At 34.9% G+C, this 18748-nt stretch overlaps 1 protein-coding gene across 5 annotated transcripts in view; it reads right to left on the reverse strand.

Annotated features, from left to right (window-relative positions):
- Positions 1-2163: 2163 nt before the first annotated feature.
- Positions 2164-18748, reverse strand: part of MICU3 (mitochondrial calcium uptake family member 3) — a 78554-nt gene continuing 61969 nt past the window's right edge. For 4 of the 5 annotated variants that reach the window (XM_019953475.2, XM_070781764.1, XM_070781765.1 and 1 more), the window contains 6 exons: positions 14594-14694; positions 13925-14096; positions 10692-10800; positions 7929-8086; positions 6857-6925; positions 2164-4571 (listed from right to left, as the gene is read on the reverse strand). In XM_019953475.2, the coding sequence (XP_019809034.2) occupies positions 6857-6925; positions 7929-8086; positions 10692-10800; positions 13925-14096; positions 14594-14694 (609 nt within the window). In that variant the 3' untranslated portion in view covers positions 2164-4571. Of the gene's footprint in view, positions 4572-6287; positions 6327-6856; positions 6926-7928; positions 8087-10691; positions 10801-13924; positions 14097-14593; positions 14695-18748 lie in introns of all 5 variants that reach the window. The other variant, XM_070781763.1, reaches the window with a different exon arrangement.

Here is an 18748-nt window from a genome sequence, read left to right on the forward strand (position 1 = left end):
AATATGCTTTTCTCGAAAAAGTAAACAAAGACATGGTGAAAACATTCAAATCGCTCAATAACAGCTCATTAAATATATGAGCTTATGGCTCCCTTCATTAAATATACCTATGGCTCCATCTTCAAAGGGCCTTCTGAAAAAAACAGTAGCTAGGCTGTGGACTACCCGGTAGGAGAAATCTGACCAGGCAAAGAGAAAAAGACCTAGCAATACTGATAGTCAAGGTGCCTCGCCTGAAATGGCCCTGCCAAAACAGCAGTGAGCAGAACCCATCAACCAAAACTCATTCCGTGCACACAGCTTCCAATTTGTTTTAAAATACAAACGTACAGCAAAAGAAGACCAGAGATTTGAGAAAAACCTTTAATATGAGACACCCAAAACACAAACAGGATAACGGAATGAGGCAATGAAGAGAGAAGGAAACTTCAAAGAAACAAATTAAATAACCAAAGAGAATAAAAGCTAGGAATATACAAAACATGAACAGCAGACAATAAAAAGTAAATTCAGAGAAAAAAAGTTTTCCTATACATACATACTTATGATACGGATGAATTTACAAATTAGGTACAGAAACTAATAATAAAATAGAACAACTGTAACAATATACTATGATTAACAGTTACATGAACATAGCCTCTCTCTCTCTCTCAAAATATCTTCTTATACAAATTAAATGACTTTCCCATCTTAATTGGGTACTTACCATGCTCTGTAACTTTTGCAGCTTGAGGTGTGACAGTAAAACTGACATGAATTTCTTTTTCCTTCTTCACAATTTCAGGAAAGGAAGATTTGTTCTTAGAATGGTAGATCTTAGCAACCTCAGCAAATGATTTGTATTCTTTTCCTTATTAAGTTGAAAACTTTCACCTCACTTAAAAGAAGCACTGTACAGCTTCTTGGGCTTCCCTAGTGGCTCAGATGGTAAAGAGTCTGCCTGCAGTGCAGGAGACCTGAGTTTAATCCCTGGGTTGGGAAGATCCTCTGGAGAAGGAAATGGCAACCCACTCCAGTACTCTTGCCTGGAGAATCCTATGGACAGAGGAGGCTATACAGTTCATAGGGTTGCAAAGAGTTGGACTCGACTGAGCGAATAATACATTCATGTTCATGGCTTCTCCTTAACATATCCAAATTGCCAGCATCACTCATCTTGTGCTTTGGGGCCATTATTAAGTAAAACAATGGTCACTTGAACTTAAGCACCATGATACTATGACAATCGATCTGATAACTAACAGGCAAGAGATGCTGACCAAAGGGCTGATTCACAACTCAAGAAGGACACAGTGGGATTTCATCCTGCTACTATGAATGGCATACAGTTTAAAACTTATGGATTATTTATTTCTGGAATTTTCATTTAATATTTTTGGACCCAAGTTGACCACAGGTAACTGAAATCATAGAACGTGAAGCCCTGGATAAAGGAGGACTACTGCAGTTTATTTTGGGAACTGGTAGATTTCTAGGAGTTGTCTTGGTAAGATGATGCCTACAAGATACCAACACTAATCAAAAGGGCTGCTGTAGTGCTGGTATTGGAGAAGGCAATGGCAGCCCACTCCAGTACTCTCGCCTGGAAAATCCCATGGATGGAGGAGCCTGGTAGGCTGCAGTCCATGGGATCACTAAGAGTTGGACACGACTGGGTGACTTTACTTTCACTTTTCATTTCCATGCATTGGAGAAGGAAATGGCAACCCACTCCAGTGTTCTTGCCTGGAGAATCCCAGGGACGGCGGAGCCTGGTGGGCTGCCGTCTATGGGGTCACACAGAGTCGGACACGACTGAAGTGACTTAGCAGCAGCAGCAGCAGCCGTGTTGGTATAATTATTTTAAGCCATTTAAATGGCTTACCTACAAAGCAAAGTTGATATTCCATTCACACGTAAACTTTCTGAAAGTTTTCCAGTACCGATGATAATTCTATAATGTATGACTCCTATTAGGCACTTTGAGAGGTTTTATGGCTCTGTGATTTATTTACTTATGGAAGTGTTGATGAGATTAATTTCTTGGCCTGTACTGATATAGCAGATGGCATAAGATCAATGGAGGTTTGGTAACCAGCAAAGATTTTCAAGGTTTATATGTGACATTTTTCAGAAAGACGTTATTTAGTTCACAAATATACATAGAAGCAAAGTACTACATTTCTTGATTTGAGAGCAAGTATATTTATTTTATGATAACATAAGAATGTAAGACAGGTCACTTTACAGTTATTTTTTATAATAAGAACAACAGACTACAACTTAAGTTAAATGAAATTCTTAGTATGAAACGATTTTTAGCAGACCATTAACCTTTTATCATAGTCTCCTGTAAACAGTATGATACTAAAATTTTATGAATAGCTTCATCTTTCCAAAGAATAATTTGCAGAAGATACTGAGAACTGCATACATGTACTTAGTACAGTACTATTTTCAAAGCATTTAAAATTTCTTAAATTGATGTAAACAATAGTCCAGTGAGATATTTTTACCTCCCATTTTATAGATGATAAAGTTCAAGAGTGATAACATGGAGAATCACCATAGTTTACTACTCTTTCCCATTTCAATTGATCAGAATACTTTATTTATTTGCAGTTTAATATTATGCTGCAGTTTTAGATGAATATCATTGTGATAAGCAATAATGAGTAAAGTTTGCATAGGTAGTATTCCTTGGGAGAATGGCAGAATTATTAATAATCATTAATAATCTTAATGAGCTAATTCAGTTTTAATCTTTATTGATAGGACTGTTCTAAATATCAATTTTTCCATGTATGCAAGGTAACTTAGGTTATAATCAAAGATGAAAATAAGTTGCATTATTTCCATTATTATAATTTTCCATTAGTTCCATAAATTCTTTGCATATTTTCCATTATTTCTCCATTATTTTAGATAGTAAATAATATTGAGGACATTCAGTGTAAGGTAAAATAAAGCTGGGCATGTTAAATGAGAAGGTATTTTCATGTAGTCAATCACAACCTTCAAAGCAGGTGAAATTAAATTATACTATATGAAATCCTAACACTTATGAGTCATATATTTCTATATCAATATAATAAATAAGTCAGATAAAGAATATAAAAAGTCTACCAAATGCACTGTCAATGCTAACAGCATTTTCTTGGAAATAATAATACTTTTATAAATAGGCTGATGCAGAACTATCAATTTCACATTTAATAACGTACAAAACCAAAGTCAGTATTTCTTATTTTCCTGTGCAAAGCAAGGTAATAGTTGGAGTGTGTGCAATTTATATTTAATACATTCTAGAAAAGAAGATAAATTAACCTATCTTCCACATACAGTATATAAATTAAATCCATTGTTCTATTTTTGTATAGTATCCTTTTATAAACTACACTCTTTAAATTGAACAGATTTCCAATAAATAGTATTGAGTTATTTTCTCCATGTGAATATTGAATTTTGTTGTTTTTCAAAAGAAAGTTTTTCTTTTATTTTTAAAGACATTTAAAAATAATGAATTATATTTAAATTATTCATCATTACTGCCTGTTGGGCTCACTATTCCATGTGGTCCTTTCACAAGAAACAAAACATTAACTTCTACCTAATATATACATCAGTCTTCTAAACCATTTTATATTAGTCTTTATAGTATTCATTTTGACACTACAGACATATAATAACAATATGCAATAAGTTACAGTGCCATAAGATACTAATTTTATTAGTGTTATTAACATGTACCATCTGCTGTCAGAGCTGCACCATGTTTAAAACAATAATGGCAATAACAGTGACTACTGCTACAAGAACTACCACTGTTTCCACCATCAATGTATGACTTTTTGAGAAAAAAAGATCTACATTTTAAATTTCTTCACTGTACACATAAAAGAATACCAGATATTCTGTTGACCTTGGTAAATGAACAAAAACTTAAAAAAAACTTTATATGATTCAAACAATAATGCTAATTAAGTACTTTTAAAAGTTAAAAGTACAATGTAAACCATCATATTGTACAGTAGCTTAATTTCTACTTGTGTTTCAAAATTATTTCAGTGTAATTAAAAACCTGGTAAGTAATGGAGATCTATTAATGATTCTAAGGGCCCTAAGATAAATCTCAAGGAATATTCACTTTCTGAAAATAAGTTCACAGTCCAAAACCAAAGGGAATATGTTGCTGTTCATTTTTAAGTTATCTAGATCCCAGGAGTCATACATTATTCAAAAATGAGACAAATTTCTAATAAATTAAAAAAACATTTAAAATACATTCTTATATAGTCACTGGAAGAATCTATACATTTATGAAGGGAATGAAAAAGTGCAGAGTTCAGTAAGTCAACACAGAAGCTCAACATAACACACAACGTCTGTAATTAGTAAGAAGATGCATCTTATGTGTCTTATGTTCAAGAATTCAGTTCAAATTATATAATTAAAAAATTATAATTAGTATTTCACCTTTTCCTTCATTTCTACGAGTTCTGATTTCAGGTTTGCTTCCGCCCTCTGAAATGTTTGCTTCTTGCATTTTCAAGTAGATAATAATCCTTTAAACTCTGCTGTAGCAGTATCTAATTAAAAAAATATGTAATAACATAAAAGTAACATTTATTTAGGATGAAATTCGGACATGATGGCATTGATCAGTTATTATAATAATGACAAGAAACAGTAAGGGGCATAATAAAAACACCCAACAGATAATATAAGAATCAGACTTATAAACTATTTCCTTTCACTTAAAAGTTGAATGTTTTACTAACTTATCTAATCCTCAATCTTACAAAGTTCTAGAATCTATGTAGTCATTTTTAGCTATGGTTCTATATTCTACTACACAGAATCAATGATGTTAATGGGACATTATTTTAAGTTGGTTAGATACACTATCTATAGGAACATATAAATAGTACAATCCTACTGCTTTTTAAAAAAGTGTTTAGTTTAAGTTTTTATAGTAAGGGCGATATAAAGTTCCCAGAGATTAGGAAGACCTGACTTCTGTTAGCTCAATCATGACAGTTACCACCTTAGCTAAATAAATAAGCCTGGTGGTGCTGCTGCTGCTAAGTCGCTTCAGTCGTGTCCGACTCTGTGCGACCCCATAGACTGCAGCCCACCAGGCTCCCCAGTCCCTGGGATTCTCCAAGCAAGAATACTGGAGTGGGTTGCCATTTCCTTCTCCAATACACGAAAGTGAAAAGTGAAAGTGAAGTCGCTCAGTCATTCCCGACTCTTAGCGACCCCATGGACTGCAGCCTACCGAGCTCCTCTGTCCATGGCATTTTCCAGGCAAGAGTACTGGAGTGGGGTGCCATTGCCTTCTCCGAAGTAAATAAGCCTACTTATCACTAAACATTTTAGACCAGCAATCCCCTAATTGAGTTCCATAAAACATTAGGCTTCAAAGCTTTGCGAAATATCAAATACTGCTGTTTTCTTTCGAGAAGGCAATGGCACCCCACTCCAGTACTCTTGCCTGGAAAATCCCATGGACGGAGGAGCCTGGCAGGCTGCAGTCCATGGGGCTGCTAAGAGTCGGGAATGACTGAGCGACTTCACTTTCACTTTTCACTTTCATGCATTGGAGAAGGAAATGGCAACCCACTCCAGTGTTCTTGCCTGGAGAATCCCAGGGATGGCGGAGCCTGGTGGGTTGCCGTCTATGGGGTCACACAGAGTCGGACACGACTGAAGCGACTTAGCAGCAGCAGCAGCTGTTTTCTTTTAGGGAGACAAATCAATAGTGGCATGTTAAGATCTTAGTCCTATTTAAGTAATGTATTTAATCATGTTTATTATGATTGTTTATGTTTCTCATAGTTATTTCTAAATAGCTTTTGGTCTTTTAAGTAACATATACTGATATTCTATGCATATGGACCTCATTGGTAATGATGCTATAGACAAATACAAATGCTTTAAGCTTGAGAAAAATAGGAAAAAACAGATATTTGCAAGCATGTAAACGAGCAACACTTTTATTTCCGAGAACTAATCAGCACTCACAACTGACCAAAATTTTATAGTTGACTTTCTAAAGAAAAAAGAAAAAAACTGAAAGAAAAAAGGAAAACCAAATCTCTCATTTTGGAGATCATCAGCAAGTTTAAGGTATTTCTTTGGGTTGATACAAACTGAACAAATCTCCTGTATCTTTCTCAACTATTTCATTCTCTGGTGATAGTGCAGTAAATAATAGCTAAGATGGTTTCATCATCACATAGAATGAGGTTCAAATCCTGTTTTCCAGCTGAGTAGCAAGTTATCTTGGGTAACTGACTCACCAAGTCTCTCTTTTCTCTGCTGTTAAATGGGATTTCTGTCTGTAAGGATGAAATGAGATATTGCATGTAGAAGAACACCTAGAATAGCGCCAGGCACCCAAAATAACTCAACAAAAATCAGTTGTTATTATTGTAGCAGATGTTTGGACTCATGATTCTAAAAAACAGTAAAAGATATCCCTTAGAGGCTGATGATCCTTGATTTTACAAATACAATCTGGGTTCATTCTACTGTACCTGCTCAGATACAAAACTGCAGGTTAAACAGAAAACTTTTCAGTCAAGACACTCCATGAGAATTTCAGCTGGATGAGTATTCCAGTTCATTTTTAGATCACAACTTAATAGTGGCAAACTAATGCTTTGTTATAACAACTATTCTTGAATTATAGTCCAAAATGAAATCCTTAAAAGACTGACTCTGAAATTGAGTCAGTGACCTAAGATTTAAAAAGAAATTATAATTCCATTTCTTTTAGCTATTACCTAAATGTTATAATAGAAAAATAAATGACCCCTTTCTTTTATTGTTACTGAGCAAATTTTGACAAATAGAGGTGCTAACATACTTATCTGCTATGAAGTTCCTTCTTCAGACAGGATTTGAAAGTGGGATACTTCTGAACTGTTTTATAACCCTGTAGAACAGAGGATTAAAAGTAAAGTATAAATAAAATATGGGGTCATAGATATGCAATAAATAAAGCAAAAATAAAAATGCATAACACCTGATAGAGGAAGACAGTGCTAGGGGTTTATAGCATATACATAATTTATGTGTTAATTTGATCTTGCTACTGTAAAATATTTGAGGAAAAAAATGATTTTCACTTGACTTGTGCCACCAATGCGAATGTTAACAACTAACCACTAGGTGGCAGTTAAATACACAGTATCTTTATCAAGGCAGTTTGGACGAAAACATTGTCTATGATGAATCTTGATTTTTTTGTACATATATTTTTTTCTCTTTTTAAATGTATAATACTCAGAGATATTCTTACCAAAGAAGGAAGACTGAATATTCTAGCTGAATAGAAAACAGTTTTTTTTTTCTTTTTCTATTTGTGGCACCATTTCACTCTTTAAAATATATTTTTGAGATAAAAATCATTGAATTTCTTGAAATTATTTCACAGTGTGAGATGTGAACAGGAACAAACAGTTCAACAAACAAAAAAACACTTTTTACCTATTTTCCATATAAAAAGTACTGAATATGCAGTGACTTAAGAACCTCATGTTGCCTAGTGGAAATCTGCATCATATAAAATAAGAAATGGTGATATTTCTTTGTATATTAACAAGTCTTAAACAGCCAGTGTTCAGATTGAAGTAATAAAAATGTTTGGCAACACTTCCCCCCTCCCACCCCAAACTGGGATAAATACATTAAACTAATTGAATATGAAAACAAGTTTTTGAAATTTAAACTTATTTTGTATTTTAAAAAGTATGACCTTTTATCATCTCAAATTATTTTTGAAAGTAGGTAGGACTTTATGTTTTACTTTTCAAATATATAACATTTCATGTTTATATATTTAAATATTCATATAAACTATTTCTGAAACTTAGATGGATTTTTTTTTCCCCCAGTTTTTAAAAGGAGAGCAATAGGCTTGAAATGTATAGGTTTACCCGGAATCCTCTATGGAGTCTGTCTTTCATAATTCCAATAAATTCTTTATAGCTTAATTGATCATCTTTGTCAACATCAAAAATCTTGAAGACTGTGTTCACTAAATGTGGTGAAAGTTTGAGGCCAGTGGCTACATAGACAGCACGCTTAAATTCATCTAGATAAATGACACAGAAAAGGGGTAAACCATTAATATTATTTTTATAATATGTGTTAGTTATCAACAAAGTTACAATGGAAGTTTTTTTTTTCCCCATAAACGTGGGTCATGATCTTATGTTAATGCAACTCTTTTCATTAATCATCCTATCTTTCAGAGAGCAAAAAATTTTTGTGGTTTTGGTTAAAAGGGCCTGGTATCAACCACAGACACTTTAGAGGTTATTAAAGTGAATAAGTTCTCAAGGAACTTACATTTCAGATGGGAGATGAGACACCTGCCCAAATAATCACTGCACAGGATCATGCAAAAAGCAGCAACAGAGCACCATGGAAATTTGGAAATATATGGTGAGTGTCCTGTAGTGTGGAGCCGGGGAAGGATAGAGAAGAGAGCCATCAGGGAAGCCTGCCAGTTTGTACATGAGCTGAGCCCTGAATAGAGGACTTCAGCTTGCAGTGATGAGAGGAAATGGCAGATGAAGACGTGGAAGACCACAGGTGGGGGCGGGGCTGTGGGGATGAACGGGAGCACAACGCACGCTCAGAGCATGCGCAGTCTGGACACACATAGGCTGGGACGCTCTGACTTTGAGGCTCTGACTTTGAAGAACCTGTGTGTTCTTCAACAGACAACTGGGGAACTGAAGAGTTTTCGGTGTGTCAAGAGTTGACAAATCTGTTTTATAGGAAGGTTATTCTGTGCGTTGTCCAGGAAACATGGAAGAGGAGAGTGGATAATGGCGGGAGTACCACTGATCTGGCTACAGCAATAGTTGTTTTTAAGTGGTAATAACCTGAATTAAGGTGCTAGAAGTTGCAACAGAAAAAGAAAAAAAAAAAGGCAGATCTATTCCTAGCACCTGCCAAGAATGATGTTTTTCATTTCCTAGTTCCACAAAGTAAAAGAGCAGCCTTCCATTCTGAACAAGGTAAGTAGGTAGACTCTTCTTCTCTTTTTAAGGTTGACTCTCTTCCCTTTTTAAGGTTGATTAGTAGATTTATTGGGCTTCCCTGGTGGCTCAGATGGTAAAGAATCCTCCTGCAATGCAGGAGGGTTTTTTTTTTTTTTTTTTTGGAGTGAAAACTGTATTTACAAGACAAGCAGTTACACAAGGACTTAAAAAAAAAAAACAACGGGGGGATGCAAAGGAGGGGAGCCGGCAGTCAGGAGGGGCCACAGCCTTGGCCCGCGGCAAGACCCAGGATGTTTGCCTTCAGGAACGACTCCATCTGTTTCCCTGATATACCCTCCACGCGTTCCTGGTTTCAACCCCTGGGTTGGGAAGATCCCCTGGAGAAGGGAAAGGCTGCCTAATTCAGTATTCTTGCCTGGAGAATTCCATGGACAGAGGAGCCTGGCGGACTGCTTGTCCAGATTTATCATGGCAATAAAACACTAGTGTGTTAAGGCAGGGCTCCCAAAGGTTTTGGTTTTAATTTTTGATAAAAAGGTTTTTTGGCTGCACTGCATGTGAGATCCTAGTTCCCCAATCAGGGATCGAACCCATGTCCCCTGCAGTGAAAGCATGGAGCTTAACCACTGGCCTGCCAGGGAAGTTCCAGGTTTTGGTTTTAAAACACTAAAATGTGTTAAGAACATCGAGATCAGTCAAAGGGTGAAATACGAAAAATTTTCAGGTTTCTTTTTACTCAATGAAAAAGTGAATAAAGCTATGGAAGGGATTCACTGTGTTTTGGAGAGAGAATTGTCATGTAGGGGCTCCAGTGTACCCTCTCCCTGGAACTTGGTAATAAAATAATGAGACTGTCCTCTGAAATTAAACTGGGGGATTAGCACTTACTAGATATGACATAGGTAAAATCACTGTAAAGATATAACCAAAAAGTCTATGGCAAGAATATTTAAAAATGATATGACCACAAGGGAAGGGAAAATGGCCGCAGAATCCTGGGAAAGGACTTGACTTGTAAAGCCTCCCCACAGGGAAGGAAGGAGCTGGCCCTGAGGACAACAGCATTCTGAATTCTAGGGCAGCTGTCGTTTTTGGTAAATTAAGTAAAACTGTCATTTTTATATAACATTCTTTTCTTTTCTTTTTTTTTTTTAACATTTTATTTATTTTTTATATGATATTATACATGTTTTAATGCCATTCTCCCAAATCATCCACCCCCCCCTTTATATAACATTCTTAAAACTTGGTTAATTTAAGTCCATCTCTAAGAGGTGGCATTGCTGACAAAATTCAGGTTTCTGAGCCAGCAGAGAGTATGGGTCAAGTCAGTAATACAAACAAATAATATGAATGTCAACCTGTGATGATGTGTGTGGCATGGCTGGCTGGCCCTTGTATAGGGAGACACATACCCCTCTATGTTACTGAGCAGCCATGAGGTTTTTTCCTCTTTGAACCTTTACAAACATCATTAGCTTTTCCCCATAATGTGCGATGAAAGGCAATAATAAGTTTAATACCAAAATTTAGACTGTGCTTAGGGAAAATGAATTTCCCATTGAAGTATACACCTAACTTTCAGGCAAATGGATGATGAATATGACAGACATATCTGTTAACTTGTTGTCAAAGGTTGCTAAAGAATTGTGGTATGCTTTTAATTTTTGCAAGTTTATTACTTACCTTGTCCTATAGAACGACTTGCAAAATTATACATATTCAAAGCTATTGCAAAGTCTTCTAGGTTGTTCAAAAACTGGAAAAATGACCTGAATTCATCAAATGTAATGCCCTATATTGGGAAAAATACATGTAAATATATTTAGCATTGTCAAATTAATTAAAATAAATATCCACACTTACTAGAAATACAGTAAGCCTCAGCAATATATCTTCTAAGTAAATATTTCCAGGGTACTTTCTGAAACCTTCTTTCTTCAAATGGAATGTAAAATTCCACTCAATTTTTTCCCATGGGTAATGTTACTACTATTAGCAATGATAGGTGAAAACACTGTCATATCAGCACAGAATTTAAAAAAATGCTACAATAAAAATAAACTTAAAAGTTTCAATTTTATTTCAAGCCTGGGTTTTTTAAGCCTTAAAAGTAAATATGATCATTAAGAAAAAAAATTTACAAACTTTCTCCTGTACATGTATTATTTAAACATATTTTGGCATTAGGTCATTAATGCCTTTATAATGACAATGAAAAATAAAAATGTCCAAAAACCCACAGGAATGTGTTTTTACTTGTTCGTGCTAGATAAGGCTGCCAGGACAGTGGAAGGAGGTACAATGCAAGTAGAGCTCTGGGAGGCCCAGCACGGGACTTGGGGTAGGATCATGTATAGGATTCAGTAATGTTATTTACATAAAATGAAATTATTACCACTGTTATAGCTTCAGTTAAACAGGAGAGTTACTTAAGGTAAGCACAATGTATCTCTGATAATACAAATTTGGACATGAAGAGGTGTATTTAATTAATGTGTTGTTCTTAGCAAAATGAACAAAACTGAGAGAGAAAAATAAACTGAGAAAGGAGCAGAGGGCCAAGAGCTTAGGCTTAACAAATTCTGACCTTCCTGCTTAACAAATTCTGACCTTCCTGGGGTAGCAAGGGAGGGGAAACTTATATAAATAATATTTATATAATAGGTAAGTATGTATTAGGTTGGAAGGATAGACCTCATTGAGAAGTAATGTAGTGAGCCATGTATATATCTAAGAGAAGAGCTTCAGGTACTGTCTATCTCCTTTTCTAGTCCTCATGACCTTTGGTCCTCTTCATAATATTTACCGTTATCTGAAAAGATATCATTTACTATTTTTCCTTTACTTCTTTGTTGTATCTCTCCAATGAAATGTATTCCATGAGAGAAGGATTTTGTTGATCTTATCACTTTATCCAAAGTGGCTAGAATAAGGCCTAGTAAACAGTAGAATAAAACCTAGTAAATACTATAAATAATAGCTTAATATCTCCTAGACAAATGAGTGGAAATGAAAAAGCATTTTAGAAATGTAAAGTGCTATTGAAATACTATTAGTTGTTATTCTTTTGGAGAGATGGAAATGACAGGAGAAAGGAAAGGCAGAAGTAAGATGTGGTAGGAACAACACTGGCCGAGAGTCTTGGGTTTGAATCCTTGCCAAGTGTCTTAAGTGCCTGAGAGCCTTAGGTTTCCATTTTCTAAAAGAAAGTTGTCAATATCTGGAAGGCTGCTTTAAGGATTGATGAGATAATGCAGAAAAAAAAAGAAAAAATCAGTGAGAATCAATGCTGGTTCACCTGCCATATTTTCCTTTTCTCATTGTAATGATTTGTTATGTCTAAGATGTGCTATGCTTAGTCGCTCAGTCATGTCTGACTCTTTGTGACTCCATGGACTGTAACCCACCAGGCTCCTCTGTCCATGGGATTCTCCAGGCAAAAATACTGGAGTGGGTTGCCTTGCCTTCCTCCAGGGGATCTTCCCGATCCAGGGATTGAACCCAGGTCTCCTGCACTGAAGGTGGATTCCTTACTGTCTGAGCCTCCAGGGAAGTCCAAGAAAACTGTATGTTTAAGATATCTCTATCAATTAAAAGTTTTCAGAAGCTGAATTTAACTTGAAACTTTGTTTTTTTATTTTTTTGGCTATCCCACGTAGCTTGCAAGATCAGAGTTCCCTGACCAGGCCATGGCAGTGAAAGCACTGAGTCCTAACCACTGGAATGCCAGGGAATTACCTAAAGAAAATTTCTTATTTTGAAATAATTTGATATAAAAAAATAGTTACAAAGAGTTCAAATGTAAAAATGTATATGTAAAAAACAGTACAGAGAGTTCCCTACACACTTCACCCTATAACTGAATTTTTTGAATTATTTTTATAATTTTCCACTGGATAAAAGAGAAAAAGCAGATACCTCAAGGCCCTAAATAATACACCAGTAGCTTGAGAAAATAGTACAGTTTCCAATATTTATTCTTAGGGAAGTGTCTATGAATTGGAAGAAATTTAGTTCAACATGTAAAACAGATTTAAAAAAAAAAAACAACCCTAAGAGATTATATAAACTAATAGTCAAAAACATCAAGTCCTTTTTTCCTCATTCCATGGGGCCTGCAGAATTGTTAGCACCGTCACAGTGTATTCATTTTAAACAAAGTCAAACTGTTTGCAAGTTTTCCTTGGATAGATTAACTTGATCCTTCTACAAACACAAATAGAAGGCAATACATCCCAAACATCCCATGCGTTGAGAGGTGCTTGTAACACCAGTTCTATTCGGTTGCAGCGATGCATTCAAATACCACTAGATAATGTAACTGCTCAGAACTGCTGACAAAATATGTGCCACTAAACAAACAGACACTCAGTTGTCCCAGGTTCTTAACCATCATGCCGTCCAAACTCTTTGAAAAACCTCACTTCAGTACTGATAAAATCATTCACTCATCAATAGCTGTCTTCCAGTGACCTTTTATTAAGGGTATTAGGGAAATGAATAAAGTGTGACCGAAATGATGTCAATATAAACTATTTTATATGAGGTGATGCTTACATAGTAGCCAAAGCATATAGCTCAGCAGAATTCTCTTGAAAAATGATATTCATAATGTGAATAAAACAACTGTTGATAACATTAAAGGTTTTCAACATGTCTAAGAAAAATAAGGGTAAAAATAAAAATTTAATAATTTTTAAAAAAGAAAAATAAGGATATGTACCCAGAATTTTCAATTCATCAATTTTTAAAATTTAGCAGAGCACTTAAGACACATAGGAACAAAGAGTGGAATATATTCAAAGTATGTATGAATCCACAGGGGAGCAGAACTAACAGGACAATATATTTTACAGACCTATACAATTACAAGCTAATAACACACTGTTAACAAAATAAAAATGAGGATCAGATACCTTTTCTTCAGGTATACTGTAACGCACATTTTCCAAAAATACTGATGTATTTTCCACATTTGTATATCGTAAAAGAATATGAGCAAAGTCTTCTTCACTGATAGTATTCATCCCATTAGAGTAGGAAAGAAATTCTATTTCTAAAACTTCTGTTTGGAGGTTATCCATGAACCTATGACAAAAAATACATAAGCAATGAATAAGTGAAGAGTGATGGTAACAGATGGTACTTGCCTCTGAAGACTTTTGCTCCTTACTCTGTAAAATGGGCATAACAACAATACCTTGCAGGGTAGTGATCAGACTTAAAGGAGTTCATGTGTCCTGCCTAGTATTTACTATCATAAACACTGTATACATGCTTATTACTACTTATTGTTACTATGGCTTACTAAGACTAAGGAATTGGTAATATTCTTTCATCTGAACACACAGGGAATAATCCAGATATCTAGACTTTTTTTTTTTTATCATTCAGTGACTTCCTATTATATTTATCAATATGACTACTGGTACACAGGCACTGATGGAAGTGGATATTTGTTGTTATAGAGAGTATCTTTAGCTAAAATGAAAGCAGCAAAGAGGTGAGTGTCACTGCATTAGATGACTCCTTTCTGACTTTAGCATGTTAACATTTTTCAATATGAGTATAAAAATTAAGCTCACCTATAAAAATCTTCAAAGTTGAGCTCAGCTTTTCCTTTCTTCCCAAAAAAGTGTACAAGAAGTGTAGTATCTGTTACTAAGTTTGTAATGTCATCAGCACGCTTAAAAAAAAAATCACAATTTGAAAGTTAGTTACAGCAAAACAGAATAGGAATATCCAATATTCCCCAAAGAATGTAAATATATTAAAATTAGAGTAAAAAGCATAAAGATGTATCAACACATGCCATTACAATTAATAAGAAGTTCAAAATGTGAAAACAGAATTATAGATGAAATTGATGTTTATCTTCAAAAAGCTTAAAGCTCTGATTTTATAAGAAGTATTCAACCTCACATTGTGGTTTGAGTCTTTCAAGGCCCTTTATGTGACAATACAGATACTAACGTGTTAGTTGCTGAGTTGTGTCTGACTGTTTGCAACCCCATGGACTGTAGCCCACCACACTCCTCTGTTCATGGGATTCTCCAGGGCAAGAAGACTGGAGTGGGTTGCCATGCACTCCTCCAGAGGATCTTTTTGACCCAGGGATCGAACCCAGGTCTCCAGCATTGCAGGCAGATTCTTTACTGTCTGTCACCAGGGAAGCCCCTATGTGACACTAGGTTAGTACAATTTTTGAGTAGTGCTTGAAAGGCACTACTGCTTTTACCCATAACTTTAGGTTGAGGAGATAGACTGATGTAATGGGAAGAGGACAGGATTTGAAATCAGAAGACCTGAGCTTACTGACTTTTTTGATCATCGGCTTCCTTACCTGTAAAATGGGGAAAACCCTATCTGTAATAACCATTGTGAGGATAAAACTAGAATGTGAGTGTAAATGAAATATACAAATGTCCTTATTGGTAGTCATGTTTTGGCAAAAGCATTAAAACCTTTGGAGGGGGAGAGAAGATATCTCCTGTTAATTACAGACATTCTTCTCTGATTGTGTATAATCAACTCTAGTCAGTTTATTATCCAAGGAACAGCTTAACTTAGTAGGGGGAGGAAATATCAAGATATTGAGAAGCATGCCTAAATGGAGCATAAGAGTGGAGGCTCAAGCTGATCAGAAGTCAGCAAGAAGGACTGGAGTATCCATCTGCAGGCCAGAGGGATGGGATGTGGAAGGGGTCAGGATGGCTAAGAAGAGGAGCAGGGGACAGGTTTTAGAACAAGTTGCTACTTCACAAATAAGCAGTAGTGTGATGAGCAAACAGGAACAATGAACTCAAGAGTCAGATTTCTGAGCTTTAAATCCTGACTTTTCCCCTCATTGGTTAAGTGGCCTTGGGGAAGTTAATCTCACTGAGGATATTATTATCCTCAGGAATAACAACAGTACTTACCCTAAAGGGTTGTCATGAGGATTAGATAACCCCTGTTAATCAGCACTATCACTGGCATATTATAAATGCTCAATAAATGTTAGCAATTATTATTCATTTCTGTCAAATCTGTATATTCCAAGAAGTTAAAAAAGGACTAGACAAGACAGGAAATAATATTGGAACTTAATGCAAAAAAATATTTTTACATGGTATACTCTTACTTCTTTTGTGTTACTGAAACTACATATATTATACAGATCTAACTAACAAACTGCCTTACAATGAGAGGATATAGGAACACTAAAAGTTAGTGAACTCGGGTAACACAATTACGAATGTTTTCCTCTGGTGTTGTCATGTTCCTGACCTCGAGACATAATACACTGAAATGAGATGGCTTTGTTTCACACAGCTTCTAAATAATGACCTCATTCGGCCAGTTTTTCTCATGCCCATTGAGCAGAGCAAATCTTCATTTACAGTCTTTCATCATCAAAATCTTATTAGACTTAGGTTGCACTTATCCAGATAATCCAGATCCACAGAGGCATAAATAACAGTTGGACATTAGAGAGAAAAATTAGAAAATGGAAATGGTGAAAACCTTTTCCCCTCATTCAGTGAAACAGAGTACTGTTGGCAGTCATTGAAAACTATACCAGTGTCCTTGGTATCCTAACAGTGTTATATAACTTAAATCACAGGAGCACTGAGACAAAAATAGAGACTTTATCCCTTTGATTCTTGTGCTTATTGTTAAAATAAAATGAATTCAGGTGTTTTCATAACAAAGCAAAAAAAGAACCCTATGGGCCATTTACATGAAGAGCCATTATCTAACTCTGTTTTGACTAAAAATTACTTTAAATGACTTCATCAAAAATGAAATAAATTAAAAAACCTGCATAAAATACAAATATGTCAAATTATTAAAGAGTTTTAAGAAATTCTTTCAATGTATTTTTATTGATTACTATGTGATAATAATCTTATCAAGCTCTATTCAAGGGCTGGAAGAAATCTTCAAACTCTTGATATGTTAGTGAAGGTTTTAAATAACCTACTAAAACTTATTAAGGGTTAGTAATGTTTAAAGTAAATAAGAAAAAAATCTAAATTTCATCTGTAAAGCTCAAAACAGTTTGTATAATTCCAGTACTCACAGACTTTACTCAACAGTTGCACAATAGACATATTGTACTATGAATTTGTTATCTATTATTTTGGCTAGAAAGTGGTATAATTTTTCTGAAAGCAGCATATTCAGATTTTCATTATCACAGGGTTTTACTATCATTGAAAAAAAATCTATGGTTAGAAACAGCTCTGAAATAAGCATATGAGAGGCTAATCTCAAGTTTACCTACATTATGTAAAGAGACCTGCTTTACTCTCAATATTTACATTTTAAAAATAAAAGAAACAAAGAAATAACAAATATATACAGATCTAAGCTTTCTTTCTGAACTAATTTGAATCCTGAAATACTGATACTATTAACAATTCATGTTAATAGTATGTTACAGTGGCATCAGTAATAACTGATAAGGAATTATAATGGGTTGGAATTTAACTACAGCTAATTCTCTATTATCCTCTCTAATGTTAGGAAGGTAGTAACACAGATAATCCCTCAATAATTATTTTACCTGAAAACACAAGTTTTGTTTTCTTTTCATTTTTCTTTATACTTCCCTCCATCCAATTTATTTTCATGATGTTTTAATTAAATTAGCCAGCTTATGATTATAGCTGTGGATTGATTACAGTCAATGGTGTGCTAGTAAACTAGCTTGCAAAGGGGAAAAAAAAGCCAGATTTGTGGTGTTTCCAATGTCTAATACACTCCTATCATGGCCACTTTGAAGGTACCAATGGGATGTCACAGAATGCTGAGTTGGGAAGAGATGTGCTGTAAAAGCCAGCCCCAGCACAAGTCTGAAAGAGCAATAAACATCTTCAAGAGATCCTATGCAAATCTTATATATAAGATCTTTGAGTATATGTATGAGCCAACTGGTCTTCTGATATTAAACCTCCCAAGATTTAAATTAAAGCAGATTGTGTCTAACTGTGAGAATTTCTTTCTAGCAGAGCTAAATGAGATTAAAGATAGGCTGGAGGCTGAGAGGCGAACAGTCCGTGCTGGAGAGATAGCAAGACAGAACTGCTAATTTGAAGCTGGGCACAGCTGGCTTGTAGGGACTCTAAGGACTAGTGTCCCCAGTTGCTCTTACTTTTAGGCACTGACTACTATGTGCCTACATAAATGATTATAGAATTAAGTACTTCTAAAATATGTGTAAGTGGAATATCCATTAGCACTTTATGACCCCAAATAGCTAGAATTTAAAAAGGTGATTTTTAAACATTAATAATTACTAGCCATAATCACATCATATTTATATATCACATACAGACCAAATATAGGGCAAAATGCTTTATTTACTTGTTTTAGGATTTTAAAATTGAGCACAAGTGGCAAAATTAGCATTTCTAAGTGTCTACCATGCTCTCGAGATGTCAGTTGAGTAACACTGTATATATGGGTAACAGAAGTCATATCTGATCCAGTTTACTTCTCTAGATATTTTTAAGCGTAATTTTTAAAAACAAAACTTTAGAAAAAGAAATGAGAAGCCAACTTTAAAGACAAAAAGATAATGAAAAATACATTTCTTAGTATTTACTGAAAAAGTCCTTTACGATAAGCCAGCCAGCCATCTCTAATAAAGTTCTTAAAAATTCTTAATAGGAAACATAGAACAGTATTCAACCTATAACACATAGCCCATCTTTTAAAATGACAAATTCCTATTAATGGGCAAAAAGAGAGTG

This window comes from Bos indicus, chromosome 27 (assembly GCF_029378745.1).
Source record: "Bos indicus isolate NIAB-ARS_2022 breed Sahiwal x Tharparkar chromosome 27, NIAB-ARS_B.indTharparkar_mat_pri_1.0, whole genome shotgun sequence".
NCBI lineage: Eukaryota > Metazoa > Chordata > Mammalia > Artiodactyla > Bovidae > Bos > Bos indicus.